This window comes from Cherax quadricarinatus, chromosome 2 (genome assembly GCF_038502225.1).
Source record: "Cherax quadricarinatus isolate ZL_2023a chromosome 2, ASM3850222v1, whole genome shotgun sequence".
In the NCBI taxonomy this organism is placed as follows: domain Eukaryota; kingdom Metazoa; phylum Arthropoda; class Malacostraca; order Decapoda; family Parastacidae; genus Cherax; species Cherax quadricarinatus.
This window is the reverse complement of record NC_091293.1, coordinates 14,507,302-14,522,137: the sequence shown is the minus strand read 5'-3', so window position 1 is coordinate 14,522,137 and position 14,836 is coordinate 14,507,302. Positions and strand designations below refer to the sequence as shown.

General features: G+C 43.0%; 1 protein-coding gene across 1 annotated transcript in view; it reads right to left on the bottom strand.

Moving 5' to 3' along the window:
* 5-HT1B (5-hydroxytryptamine (serotonin) receptor 1B) overlaps window positions 1-14,625 on the bottom strand; it is a 57,263-nt gene extending 42,638 nt beyond the window's left edge. Inside the window, exon 1 of the mRNA XM_070087423.1 lies at window positions 14,453-14,625. Within this exon, the coding sequence (XP_069943524.1) occupies window positions 14,453-14,476 (24 nt within the window). The 5' untranslated portion in view covers window positions 14,477-14,625. The remainder of the gene's footprint in view (window positions 1-14,452) is intronic.
* Window positions 14,626-14,836: the final 211 nt, after the last annotated feature.

Below are 14,836 nucleotides of genomic sequence, written 5' to 3'. Positions count from 1 at the left end.
TTCCCCCTCCACTTGTAACTCTACTGTGTATTCGAAATTAAAACCACATGATTGCTGGCCCCAAGGAGTCTTTCATATGTGATGTCCTCAATATCTGCACTACTCAAGGTGAATACTAGGTCCAGTCTCGCTGGTTCATCCTCTCCCCTCTATCTCTGGAAGCGTCCTTTACATGTTGGTACATGAAGTTTTCCAGTACCACCTCCATCATCTTAGACCTCCACGATTCTTGGCTCCCATGCGGCTCCAAGTTCTCCAAATCGATTTCCTTGTGGTTGAAGTCACCCACGATCAGTAGCTTTGCCCTATTTGCATGAGCCCTTCTTGCCACTTCAGCCAGTGTGTCAACGATCGCTCTATTACTCTCATCATACTCTTGCCTTGGCCTCCTGCTGTTCTGTGGTGGGCTATACAACACTGCAATTACCACCTTGGGACCTCCAGACTGAAGCGTTCCTACTATGTAATCTCTTGCTTCTCCACTGTCTCCAGCTCATCAAAATCCCATCGGTTTTTGACCAGCAGTACCACTCCTTCACCCCGTCTGTTCCCTCTGTCTTTCCTCTGTCTCTGATCCATTGCAGTGCCCTTTCTGTTATATGCGCCTGATCGTCTTGCTTCTGCACTAATCTCTTGTGAGGAACTGTGTCAAAGGCCTTCTTGCAGTCCAAGAAGATGCAATCAACCCACCCCTCTCTCTCGTGTCTTACTTCTGTTACTTTATCATAAAACTCCAGAAGGTTTGTGACACAGGATTTGCCTTCCATGAATCTGTGCTGGTTGGCGTTTATACTCATGTTCCTTTGCAGGTGCTCCACTACTCTCCTCCTGATAATCTTCCCCTTAACTTTGCATACTATACACATCAGTGACACTGGTCTATAGTTTAGTGCCTCTTTTCTGTCTCCTGTTTAAAAATGGGAACTACATTTGCCGTTTTCCATACCTCAGGTAGTTGCCCAGTTTCCAGGGATGTGGGTAAGACACATATGCAACAGTTAGGTATCTTTATTTTGAAACGTTTCGCCTACACAGTAGGCTTCTTCAGTCGAGTACAGAAAAGTTGATAGAAGCAGAAGATACTTGAAGACGATGTAATCAGTCCATCACCCTTAAAGTTTTGAGGTGGTCAGTCCCTCAGTCTGGAGAAGAGCATTGTTCCGTTGTCTGAAACAACAATCTGTCGGTATTTTATACCATTTTAATGTTCATTCCAGGGATGTGTTGAAGATTGTGGTAAGTGGCATACACAGCATATCCGCTCCCTCTCTAAGGACCCACGGGGAGATGTTGTCCGGTCCCATTGCCTTTGAGGTATCGATGACCCTTAGCAGCTTCTTCACCTCCTCCTCATTTGTATTTATGTCATCCAACACTTGTTGGTATATTCCTTGCTGGTGTCCCCATCTGGTCTGTTCCCCAAGAGCCCTTCCTGTCTCCACTGTAAATACTTCCTTAAATCTCATGTTGAGCTCCCCACATACCTCTTGATCGTTTCTTGTGAGTTCTCCACCTTCTTTCGTCAGCCTTATCACCTGGTCTTTGACTGTTGTCTTCCTCCTAATGTGGCTATACAGCAGTTTCGGGTCAGACTTGACTTTCGATGCTATGTCGTTTTCGTACTGTCGCTGGGCCTCCCTCCTTATCTGTGCATACTCGTTTCTGGCTCTTCTACTAATCTCCTTATTTTCCTGGGTCCTTTGCATCCTGTACCTTTTCCATTCTCTGGCGCACTTTGTTTTTGCTTCCCTACACCTTCGTCTTCCTATTGTTTCTATTTCCCTTGGAAACAAACCTTTCCTCTGCCTCCTTGCACTTTGTTTCTACATATTCCATCATCTCTTTTACTGGTTTTCCTACCAGTTCTCTGTCCCACTGAACCTCCTGCAGGAAGTTCCTCATACCTGTGAAGTCCCCCCTTGCGCGTGTGTGTGTGTGTGTGTGTGTGTGTGCGTGTGTGTGTGTGTGTGTGTGTGTGTGTGTGTGTGTGTGTGTGTATGTGTGTGTGTGTATGTGTGTATATGTGTGTTTGTGTGTGTATGTATATGTGTGTGTGTGTGTGTGTGTGTGTGTGTGTGTGTGTTTCTGTGTGTGTGTTTCTGTGTGTGTGTGTATGTATGTGTGTGTGTGTGTGTGTGTACTCACCTAGTTGTACTCACCTAGTTGAGATTGCAGGGGCCGAGTCCAAGCTCCTGGCCCCGCCTCTTCACTGGTCGCTACTAGGTCACTCTCCCTGTACCGTGAGTTTTATCATACCTCTGCGTGTTTGTGTGTGTGTGTGTGTGTGTGTGTGTGTGTGTGTGTGTGTGTGTGTGTGTGTGTGTGTGTGTGTGTGTGTGTGTGTGTGTGCGTGTGTGTGTGTGTGTGTGTGTTTGTGTGTGTGTGTGTGAGTGTATGTGTATGTCTGTAAGTGTGTGTGTACTCACCTAGTTGTACTCACCTAGTTGTGGTTGCAGGGGTTGAATCATAGCTGCTGGCCCCGCCTCTTCACTGGCCGCTACTGGATCACTCTTCCATGCACTTTATCATACCTCTTCCTAAAGCTATGTATGGATCTTGCATCCACTACATCACTGCCCAGACTATTCCACTTCTTGTCTTAACAACCCTGTGACTGAAGAAATACTTCCTAACATCCCTGTGATTCATCTGAGTCTTCAATTATCGACTGTCACCCGTTGTTGCTGTTTCTTATCTCTTTAACATCCTGTTTCTGTCCACCTTGCCATTCCTCATATTATTTTATATGTCGTTTTCATATCCCCCCTATCTCTCCTGTCCTCCAGTGTCGTCAGGTTGATTTCCCTTAATCTCTCCTCGTTGAACATACCCCTTAGCTCCGGGACTAGTCTTGTTGTAAACCTTTGCACTTTCTCTAGTTTCCTTTCATTCTTAGCTAGGTGTGGGTTCCGAACTGGTGCTGCATACTCCACTATGGGCCTAACGTATACAGTGTACAGGGTCCTGAGAGAGATTCCTTATTAAGATGTCGGAATGCTGTTCTTAGGTTTGCTAGGCGCCCATATGCTTCAGCAGTTATTTGGTTGATATGCGCCTCAGCAGATGTACCTGGTGTTATACTCACCCCAAAATCCTTTTCCTTGGGTAAGGTTTGTAGTCTCTGGTCCCCTAGACTGTACTCCGTCTGTGGTCTTCTTTGCCCTTCCCGAATCTTCATGACTTTGCACTTGGTGGGGTTGAACTCCAGGAGCCAGTTGCAGGACCAGGCCTGCAGCCTGTCCAGATACTTTTGTAGTTTTGCCTGGTCCTCGTCCGATTGAATTCTTCACATCAAATTCACGTCATCTGCAAACAGGGACACTTCGGAATCTATTCCTTCCGTCATGTCGTTCACAAATACCAGAAACAGTAACTGTTCTAGGATTGACCCCTGTGGCACGCCGCTCATTACAGGCGCTCTCTCTGACTCCTCGTCATGTCTCTGAAAACTCGCTGTTGTCTTCCTGACAGGCATTCCCTGATCTATTGCAGTGTTTTCCCTGTTATCCTTGCCTGGTCCTCAAGATTTTGCACTGATCTCTTGTGTGGAACTGTGTCATACGCCTTCTTACAGTCCAAGAAAATGCAATCTATCCACCCCTCTCTCTCGGTTGTCTCACTGCTGTCACCCTGTCATAGAACTCCAGCAGGTTTGTGACACAGGACTTCCAGTCCCTGAAACCGCGCTGTCTGTCGTTGATAAGCTCATTCCTTTCTTGGTGCTGCACCACTTTTCTCCTGATAATCTTCTCCTTGACTTTGCATACTATGCATGTCAGTGACACTGGTCTGTAGTTTACTGCTTCGTGTCTGTGTCCTTTTTTAAAAACTGCGACTACATTTGCTGTCTTCCATGCCTCAGGTAGTCGCCCTGTTTCGATAGATGTGTTGAAGATTGTTGTTAGGGGTACACATAGCGCCTCTGCTCTCTCTCTCAGGACTCATGGAGAGATGTTATCCGGCCCCATCGCCTTTGAGGCATCTAGCTTTCTCAGCACCACTTGTTCCTCGGATTTATGTATTGTGTCCATCACTGGATGATGTACCCCACCTCTGAGTCTTTCTGGAGTCCCTTCTGTCTCCTCTGTGAACACTTCTTTGAATCTCATGTTGAGCTCCTCACATACTTTGCGGTCGTTTCTTGTGACGTCCCCTCCTTCCTTCCTCAGCCTGATTACCTGGTCCTTTACTGTTGTCTTCCTCCTGATGTCGCTGTACAACAGCTTTGGGTCAGATTTGGCTTTCGCTGCTATGTCATTCTCGTATTATCATTGGACATCGCTTCTTATCTCGTATCTCTTCGTTTTCTTCTTTCATATCATCTTTTTTCAGTTGTTTTTATCTTCGCATTTTATTCCTTCATCCCTTCTTCTCTTTACCATCTCCACTTTATTGTGCTCATAACAGCTTCCTTCTCATCCTCTCCCTCCTCCATTCGTCTTCCGCCTCTCTCTCTCTCTCTCTCTCTCTCTCTCTCTCTCTCTCTCTCTCTCTCTCTCTCTCTCTCTCTCTCTCTCTCTCTCTCTCTCTCTCTCTCTCTCTCTCTCTCTCTCTCTCTCTCTCTCTTTCTCTCTCTCTCTCTGTTACACAAGTCTTTACAAGATTAGGTTGAGGTTCCTAACTTTAGCTACAAGCTAAGAGCTGTTACCTATATCAGCTCATTTGAAAGCATTTTCATTGTTGTGAGACACAAATAGGGAACAGGTTGAAGTTGGAGCCATCTGTGGGCCAGCGATTTCATTTGGTCAACCGACTTTATTTCGTTGATGTCATAATGCTGTACTAACATGTTCCAGGCTCGTGCTGTCTAAGGAATAAATGGTCTCAGACGAAGTGATGTTCTGGAAAAGGGAACAATCAGATTGTAGCTGCTGTTTGCTGTCCGTCTTGTGTAGAAACTCACTTCTCACTGTCTGTCTGTCTGTCTGTCTGTTTATCTGTTTGTCTGTCTGTCTGTCTGTTTGTCTGTCTGTCTTTCTCTCTCTCTCTCTCTCTCTCTCTCTCTCTCTCTCTCTCTCTCTCTCTCTCTCTCTTTCTTATGATGTCCCCTCATAATCATTTCACCATTCTTTATCTACTTCCTCTCTTCATTTCCTCCTCCACTTCCTCTTGCGTCAGTTCACTTCCTCGTCTCTTCACTGCCTCACCAGAGTCTCATCTCTGGGAAACGTACAGGATAAGTTACTGCACTTCATTTGGTATGTTCCCCGTGTTCTATTCTCTCTGTCTGTTTGTCTGTCTGTCTGTCTGTCTGTCTGTCTGTCTCTCTCTCTCTCTCTCTCTCTCTCTCTCTCTCTCTCTCTCTCTCTCTCTCTCTCTCTCTCTCTCTCTCTCTCTTCCTCTCTCATAATTACCCTCCAATCAGTTTTTGGTAAACTACTGGAAACGATAATTATTGACAACGTAGTTAACTTCCTGGAATGCATTAAACTTTTAACCTCGTACCAACACAGTTACCGTAATAAAAGGTCCTGCCTTACAAACTTACAAAAGTTTTCTTTCACCTCCATCTGCAAAAGCTGGACAACAGAATTCCTTACAGGCGTAGTGCGCCTAGGCTTGCGGAAGACATTTTATCAAGTACCACATCGAAGATTACTCAGTAAAGGCTCATGAATCTGAACAATCTCCAGAACTTGATCTCTGATTGGCGTATTGGCAGGTAACAGCGAGTATTATTTAAATGTTCAAGTTTCTGATTGGAAAAACGTGACGAGTGGAGGGAAGAGGATTTTAAATGTTTATATTAAGCTGTCACAGTGGTCAGAAGACCTAGCTTTGCTCTCATAGTAGTCAGAAGACCTGGCCAGGCTATCACAGTGGTCAGAAGTCCTGGCCAAGCATCACAGTGGTCAGAAGATCTGGCCAGGCTGCCACAATGGTCAGAAGGTTGGCGGATAAATTTTCAATGTTGATAAACACAGACAATGCACTACGGACATAATAATCTACAATATCGTATAACAGACGGAAATCCACACACAATGACAAAGGAAAGCCTGAGAAGAGTCATAAGCAATGAACTGCAATAAATCAAGCAATGTCTTCCTGTAAGAACCAACGTCAATAGGAGACTATGAGCACAGAACAATGTATTATATAATGATCTCATCAGATCTTTCCAGTTCAGGTCCACTGATTGTATGAGAACATAGATAAACACGAAAGAATACAAAAGCAAGCACTAAAAGTTTTATCATCATTAAGGACCAAAGCATATGAAGAAAGACTTGAATAATTTAATTTGTTCTTAGTCAGTAAACAGAGGCTTCGGGGGAACCCCTAACGCAAACCTTCATGATACTGACCATGTTCGATATCCTGAAGCACTAACTCCTAAAAGTGTAGCGCGATACAGTTACACGAAACAGTGGTATGAAACTCCTTTAAATATGGGGGAGGTAAGGGTTTTTCTCAGGGAGATATGGAACACTAGAAAACTCTCCCGACGGACGTTGTTCTTGCCAGATCACTTCAGCCTTTAAGAGCAGCGTGAAAATACACTTTGCATCCTTAGGATTCTTCTAGTCAAAATTCTTTCCATACAGTGACTACTGGTATCCTGGTGTTTCCTCCGATGCTGATTAGGATATCCAATTGTTTGCCTCCTCCTGCAGCACAACATCTAGTAGTAGAGCTAGTGATGACCATACGTAGAACTAGTGGTGGTACCTAGAAGACGAACTTGTGGTATCCAGAAGAGCTAATTGTATCCAGAGATAGAACAAGCGGTATCCAGAACTAGTGGTATCCAGAAGTTGAACTAGTATCAATATAATATTTATACTCAATACGGACAAGTAATACAAATGTGCAGCAATTAGGTATCTTTATTCCGAAAGTTTTCGCCTACACAGCAGACTCCATCAGTCGAATACAGAGGAAGCGAAAATGGAGAGCCAGCAGAAGCAGAGGAGATATAATGATGATGTGATCAGTCTATCAGCCTTGAAGAAGTAGCCTTAAGGAATCAGTCCCTCATCCTGAAGATGTGTTCAACTTCAGTCTTGAAAAGTATGAAGCTGAATAACTAGAGGTATCTAGATGCAGAAGCAGAATTAGAGGGTTTCTTCAAGAAGAAACACTGGTACACACAGTTCAGTGAGTGGTAAATGACCAACACAAGTTGGTGCAGTAGGAATATATACAGTAGAACTTATCTTCCACCCACTCCAACCTGTCGTATAAACTCCCAGTCACTTATCCCAGCCACTTATCCCAGCCACTTATCCTATATTTCATGCCGGTAATGGCCGGCATGAAATATAACATAATAGTTAATAGACCTTAATCGCGATTGAAGTTTAAAGTCCTCAACAGATAGATATTTTCCTTTGCCATGTTATCCGTCTGTCTGTCTGTCTCTCTCTCCTGTCTGTCTGTTTGTCTCTCTCTGTTTCTCTGTCTCTCTCTATCTATATATTTATCTCTCATCCACTTAGCAGTTCACGCTGAGGCAGGAAACCGTTCAAGAAAAATACATTATCTTCAATTTACAAATAAATTGTACAGTTTTCTTAATCCACTCTGTGCGTGTACTCGCCTCACTGTACTCACCTAATTGAGGTTGCAGGGGTCGATTCACAGCTCCTGGCCCCGCTTCTTCACTGGTCGCTACTACGTCACTCTTCCTGCTCCATGAGCTTTATCATACCTGTTCATAATGCTATGTATACATCCTGTCTCCCCTACATCACTTCCTAGACTATTCCGCTTCCTGACAACTCTGTGACTGAAGAAAACTTCTCAAAATCCCTGTGATTCAACTGAGTATTCAACTTTCAACTGAGTCCCCTTGTTGTTGTGTCCCATCTCTGGAACATCCTGTCTTTGGTTACCTTATCGATTCCTCTCAGAATCTTATATGTCGTTATCACATCCCCCACATCTCTCCTGTCTTCTAGTGTCGTCAGGTCTCTTTTCATAGGATATGCCCATCGCCTCCGGGACTAGTCGTGTTGCAAACCTTCGATTTTTCTCAACTTTCTATAATATGCTTGGCTAGGTATGGATTCCGAAATGGTGATGCATGCTCCAATATGGCCATAAAGTATACAGTGTAAAGGGTCCTGAACGATTCGTTATTAAGATGTTGGAATGCTGTTCTTAGGTATGCTAGATGCCCATATGCTGCAGCAGTTATTTGGTTAATGTGTGCCTCAGGAGATGTGCCCGGTGTTATACTCACCCCAACATCCTTTTCCTTGAGCGAAGTTTGTAGTCACTGGCCCCCTAGATTGTACTCCTTCTGTGGTCAACTTTGCCTTTCCCCAATCTTCATGACTTTGCACATGGTGGGGTTGAATTTCAGGAGCCAGATGCTGGACTAGGCCTGAAGCCTATCCAGATCGCTTTGTAGTTCTGCCTGGTCCTCGTCCGATTGACTTCTCATCAACTTCACATAATCTGCAAACAGGGACACTTCTGAGTCTATTCCTTCTGTCATGTCGTTCACAAATAACAGAAACAGCACCAGTCCTAGAACTGATCCCTGTGGAACCCCGCTCTTCACAGGCGCCCACGCTGACACCTTGCCACGTACCATGACTCGCTGTTGTCTTCCTGACAGGCATTCCGTGAACCATTGCAGCGCCATCCGTGTTATCCCTGCCTGGTCCTCCAGCTTTTGCACTAATCTCGTGTGTGGAACTGTGTCAAACCCCTGTGTGTGTGTGCGTGTGTGCGCCTGTGTGTGTGCGTGTATATATATATATATATATATATATATATATATATGTGTGTGTGTGTGTGTGTGTGTGTCTGTGTGTGTGTGTGTGTGTGTGTGTGTGTGTGTGTGTGTGTGTCTGTGTGTCTGTGTGAGTGTGTGTGTGTGTGTGTATGTGTGTGTGTGTGTGTGTGTGTGTGTGTGTGTGTGTGTGTGTGTGTGAGTGTGTGTGTGTGTGTGTATGTGTGTACTCACCTAGTTGAGGTTGCAGGGGTCGAGTCCAAGCTCCTGGCCCCGCCTCTTCACTGGTCGCTACTAGGTCACTCTCCCTGAACCATGAGCTTTATCGTACCTCTGCTTAAAGCTATGTATGGATCCTGACTCCACTACATCGCTTCCCAAACTATTCCACTTCCTGACTACTCTGTGGCTGAAGAAATACTTCCTAACATCCCTTTGATTCATCTGTGTCTTCAGCTTCCAACTGTGTCCCCTTGTTACTGTGTCCAGTCTCTGGAACATCCTGTCTTTGTCCACCTTGTCAATTCCTCTCAGTATTTTGTAAGTCGTTATCATGTCCCCCCTATCTCTCCTGTCCTCCAGTGTCGTCAGGTTGATTTCCCTTAACCTCTCCTCATAGGACATACCTCTTAGCTCTGGGACTAGTCTTGTTGCAAACCTTTGCACTTTCTCTAGTTTCTTTACATGCTTGGCTAGGTGTGGGTTCCAAACTGGTGCCGCATACTCCAATATGGGCCTAACGTACACGGTGTACAGGGTCCATGCCATCCATTCCTTCCATTTTCTCAAAATCCCACTGGTTTTTAATGAGCAGTGCAACTCCTCCTCCCCCTCTCCTCCCTCTATCTTTCCTGAGGATTTGGTATCCGGATGGAAAGATTGAATCTGTTATTATTCTGGTGAGTTTTGTTTCTGTGAGTGCTATTATGTCTGGGGATGTCTCTTTGATTCTTTCGTGCCACTCCTCATGTGTGTGTGTGTGTGTGTGTTTGTGTGTGTGTGTGTGTGTGTGTGTGTACTCACCTATTTTTTTTTCACTGCCTCTGGGTCTGCCGTCTTAGCTTACCGTCTTTACTTCCCAGTACCCTCATGGACTCCGTCATATTTGTTTTTAAAACTGCGTATGGAGCCTGGCTCCAGTACTCCTTTTTCTACGTCATTCCGTTTCTTGATCACCCTGAGACGAATAAAATACTTCCTGATATCTCCATGATTCATCTATACCTGTTTTGTCTCAACCAGTCGTCCTGCTCACCCAATTAATGTAACAGAAAATTTTGTATTTATTTTACCATGTTTCTTGTGGGTCTCATATATGCAATAACCCCGGATCACGGACGACAATAATATCATTTAAATCAATCAAGATTGTTCCTTCTTTGTCCTGATACATTTTTTTTACACTCCACGAGCACTGTGACATTGATCTGCGTAATCTAGTTCTTCTATCCTCTAATTTAGTCTTCTTGAACGCTTAAGAATTTGCTTCAGTATCTTAACATGATTTATAAGGTGAGAGTTCCACTATGGTGCTGCATATTCTAAGACAAGCCTAACATAGGTCGTATATAAGGTCGTGACATTTGGTTGATATATGCCCTCGTTTGCAGCTTCTGTTCCACGAGTCTCTAGTCAGTTTCTCGTCTTCGTGTCCCTTTTCCATTGTTCATAATTTTGCCTTAGGAGGGAATTGAATTCAAGTAGCCATTTATCCGACCAAGCTTATAGATTGTCTACGTCCATTTGTAGCCTTTACTTGTCCTCATTGGTTCTTATTCTCCTCATTGATTTTACACCATCTGCCAACAGGGATACATCTGACTATCTCTCATCTATCTCATTCAAATATATCAGAAACAGAACTGGTGCTAATATCGATTCTTGTGGTACCCCCTCTTTTGACGCCTTCTCAGGATGGCTTCGCAACTCGGGATTTCCCTCTTTGTCTGTTTCCTTTTAGGTACTTTCCGATCCACTGCAGCATATTCCCTGTTATTCCTACAAGCTCATTAAGAATTTTGTCATAGGATCTTGTAAGGTACAGTATCGAATGCTTTTTCTCGGGGGGGGGGGGGGGGGGCGAGATTAAGAATTGGCATTGCGCCCATCACTCTCTCACCTGCCTGACTTCTTTTACTTTTCCACTGAACTTCAGCAAATCCGTGAAGCAAGATTTGTTATATCTAAACCAGTACTAGTTATTGGATATGAAACCACTTACCTACAAGGGCTCTACCACTCTCTGAATATCATCTCCGTTGCCCTATATAGTATGCGTGTCAATGCTACCTGTAGTGTAACCATTCTTATCTGTCTTTTCTCTTAAATATTGGGACTATATTCGCTGCCTTTCATATTGTCGGGTCCAGTTGTTTTTGATGTGTAGATATAACTCAAAAGTGCTTCTTTTCACCTCTCCCCATGTTGTATGTATGGTGTCTAGTACCTGGTAGTGAACCTTTTCTCTTTGAATCTCTGATATTGCCCCAATTTCCACTGAGAGTGCCTCTTTCATTCGTTTGTTTAACTCCTTAAAGACTTCCTTGTCGCTTCTCGTGAGCTCTTTTTTCATCCTCAGTCTTTTTATCTGGTCCTTTGCTGCCGTCTTTCTTCTGATATGGCTATGAAATTTCGGTTCAAACTTGGCTTCTGCTGTTACGTCATTCTCAAACTGTCGTTCAGGTTCTCCTACCCTTGCATATCTATTTCTGGTCCTTATATTCATTTATCTGTTAATTTCTCATCTTCACTTTCTACATTTATTTCTGCCCTTGCACTTTTTATTTTTCCTCTTTGCATCTGTACTTGAACTAGGGGCTCCATTTGGTTTAATATTTATTTCTTCTTCTGGGCATGAAGTTCTCCAACTTCTCCCAGCATTTTCTGGCTCCATTATCTCATTAATGATGTTTCAGTCCCAGTTTCATTTGCACTAGATTCAGGAATGGTTTCATTCATTCATATTATTCTCTTCTGAAGTCTGGCTTCTCCTGTCCCCCACTTGCTGTTCTTTTCTCATTGTTGGCTTCCAGAAGGTATTCAAGAATTTAGTGTTGTAGGGTCGCTAGCATACAAAGGCCTCTTGTATTATAATTCATCTATATCAGATACATTTATGATTAACAGTAGATCCAGTCTTGCTCTGTGTGTGTGTGTGTGTGTGTGTGTGTGTGTGTGTGTGTGTGTGTGTGTGTGTGTGTGTGTGTGTGTGTGTGTGTGTGTGTGTGTGTTTGTTATTGTGGTTAAAATCTTCCTCGAACAATAGCTCTGTTTTTGTCTTATAGACTTTCTTGTTGCTTTAGCTATGGTGTCATCTATTATTCTGTTATCATATTCCTGCACTTGTTTCTTACATATTGTTATAAGCTTTAGATAACTCTTATTGCTAATGCTCCTACTACTTGGGGTCCCCCAGTCTTCACTGTCCTCACCATGTAGTTATTTGATTAATTTCTACGTCTATCTCTTTCACCGCTTCTAAAATCCAATGATTCTTGATTAAAAATGTAACCCATTCCCTCCCTATTTCCTGTTTGTGTCCTCATTACTATATATCCTGCTGAGAATGTTGTATCTGTTATATATGTGGAAAAAAAGAGCCAGATACATTCTCCCGGAGATCAATGCGCATCAACATACATGACGAACTGACAACAATATTAATGCAAGCGTCATTCAGAAACCCTAAGAGACGTCTTATGAAGTATAAAGAGGTTAAACTCATCATAAAAGGCAAAGACCTTTACAGTCGTCGTTACCTAGAATCCACCTTAATATGTCTTAGCAATACAGTTGCTCAAAACACTAAACGCTTGATCACATCAACAGGATGAGGGAAAGTATACTTGAATATACGTAAATTTGGTGCGTATGGGACCACGACTGTGGCGCGGGTCGTGTGTGAGTTACGTGTTTGTTTCACAGGCATATCGACTCACTCCAGTGTCACCTACCACCCTCTCTCCATACTTCACTCTGGTATAATTAGTAATTTGCTGGGATAGGAATCAAAGGGAGTTTTTTTTAACTATCTGGTTCTCTGACGATGGTGAGTATTCATTCCTCTGTGTATTTATTGTGAGTGTCTGTTTTTCTTGCAGCTATTACCAGTCTTGATTTTGTGCCTTAGCTTTTTGACGTAAAGCTCTAGCTTGGAAAAATAAGCACAAATACAACATAATGCGATCCTTTATTGACAACGTTTCTCCCACACAGTGAACTCGAATGTTTTGAGCGAGCCAGGAAAATTTCAAGTGACTGAAAGAGCTGTGATAACTTTACCAAAAGAATCTTGTTCATTTTCGTCTCAACTTGATATTCATCTGTGGAAATCGACCCCCATGTACGCGTGCCCCTGCCATTCTGGAGACCGTCTATCTACTCGTCACCTGCTTATGCCTGAGACCTCGGCCAGATGCTCCACCAACTCATAACTCAGATCTGCGCTTGTGTTCTACTACACAACAGTATTGACTGACGTGTGCTTTTCATTGGGATTGAGGCATATTCTGTCATGGGTGTGAATATTTCAGTCTTTAGTTTGAGGTGACCGAATCTTTTGCTTCTGTTTTCATGGTGATTCTATTCAGGTTACACTGGACCATGATAAGTCAGAATCAGACTACAGTACAATACTTCTTGCTGGAGAAACCTAAGAAATGTTTTGTATGTCTTAGCTTTAATTCATATTCTTTTTATGTTTTTCTTTTTCACTTATATAGCTAGGCAATATTGCCACCGTTCTTCTTTCTATCGGACTGATAAATTCACAGTCTGGTGAAATGTTTCCACAGTAAATATATCCAAATGTCGTACAAGTCTCTCATTCATCAACTTGACGGTTATTGAAGCCATTTATATAATAATTTTAATAAGTTTTAAACTTTTCGAATCCACTTTATTATTTCCAGTTGCCCATATTCGCATTTTATTATACATTCCTTTACTGGTTTCAAGGAAATGGAATGAACTGACTCCGATACTTTGAAGCGTTTCATTACCATTCACAATAATCCTTAAAAAACACAGCCGCCAGGTTACCTCACTCATCATAATACACATTATTCACCACATCTGACCCTCTCTCTATTATGTATTCTCAGCTTTTGTTTTGGGATTTAAAAAATTGTGGTGAGCGAAATGTTTCCTAAATAATACCTCCCCATGCGTTACATAGGTGCAGATATGATTCAGGAATTTAAAGGGAAGGTATAAATAAAGTAGATTTAAATAAGATACTGAGCATATCTAAGCAATAAAAACCTCGAAATAGTGGGTTCAAGTAGCGTATATATTCAGACTCTGAAAAGATATAGGAAAATATCGATTTGTCAGTAGTGTTGTAGATGAGTGGAAGAAGCTACCAGGTGGCTCCACTGATAGACTTAAAAAAAAAAACTATCACCCCTGGTAGCTTGAAAAACTAACACGCTGAATAGCTTTACAAGGCTAATACCCTGAGAAGCTTTAAATACTAATACCTTGGGTCAATGTACAAAACTAATACCCTGGGAGTTATAGAAAGCTAATGCCTTGGGTAGTAGTAAAAGTCGAACAGAGTGGGAAGTTAGATCAAGGTCCTTGTTAACTTTACAAATAAACTGGACAACTACGTACATGAGAAGGGATGTGGGATATGAAACCCTTGGCTAGCGTGATCTACCAGGGCTACTGAAGTGCTCCTCTATTCGTTTCCTCTTATTAACCCTCTCCACACCTCTCCTCTCTTCTCCTCTCTTCACCATCCCTCCTCCCCTTCTCCCTTACCTCGTAAACAGCCCCCAGGGGCATGACCAGCGCCGCCACCAGGAGGTCAGCCACTGCCAGACTCAGGATTAGGTAGTTGGCCACTGACTGAAGGTTCCTCTCAAGCAGTATAGCAGCTATCACGAACACGTTCCCTGCAAAGGACGAACGCCCTGGGTTAGAGGATGCTGTAATGTGTTATATGAAATTAGAAAGCAAAATTTTATTAGATGGTGTTAGACAGTGATAGTGTATGGTGTTAGAAATGCTTTAGCATGTTAGGTAGTTTTAGATGACATTGGAAGGTACTAGAAAGGAGCTTACATTTCTCCTAAAATGGAGATGGAATTAGAAAGAGTTTGAAAGGGCTTCAAGTGGCGTAATGAAGTTTTAGGCAGTAACAGG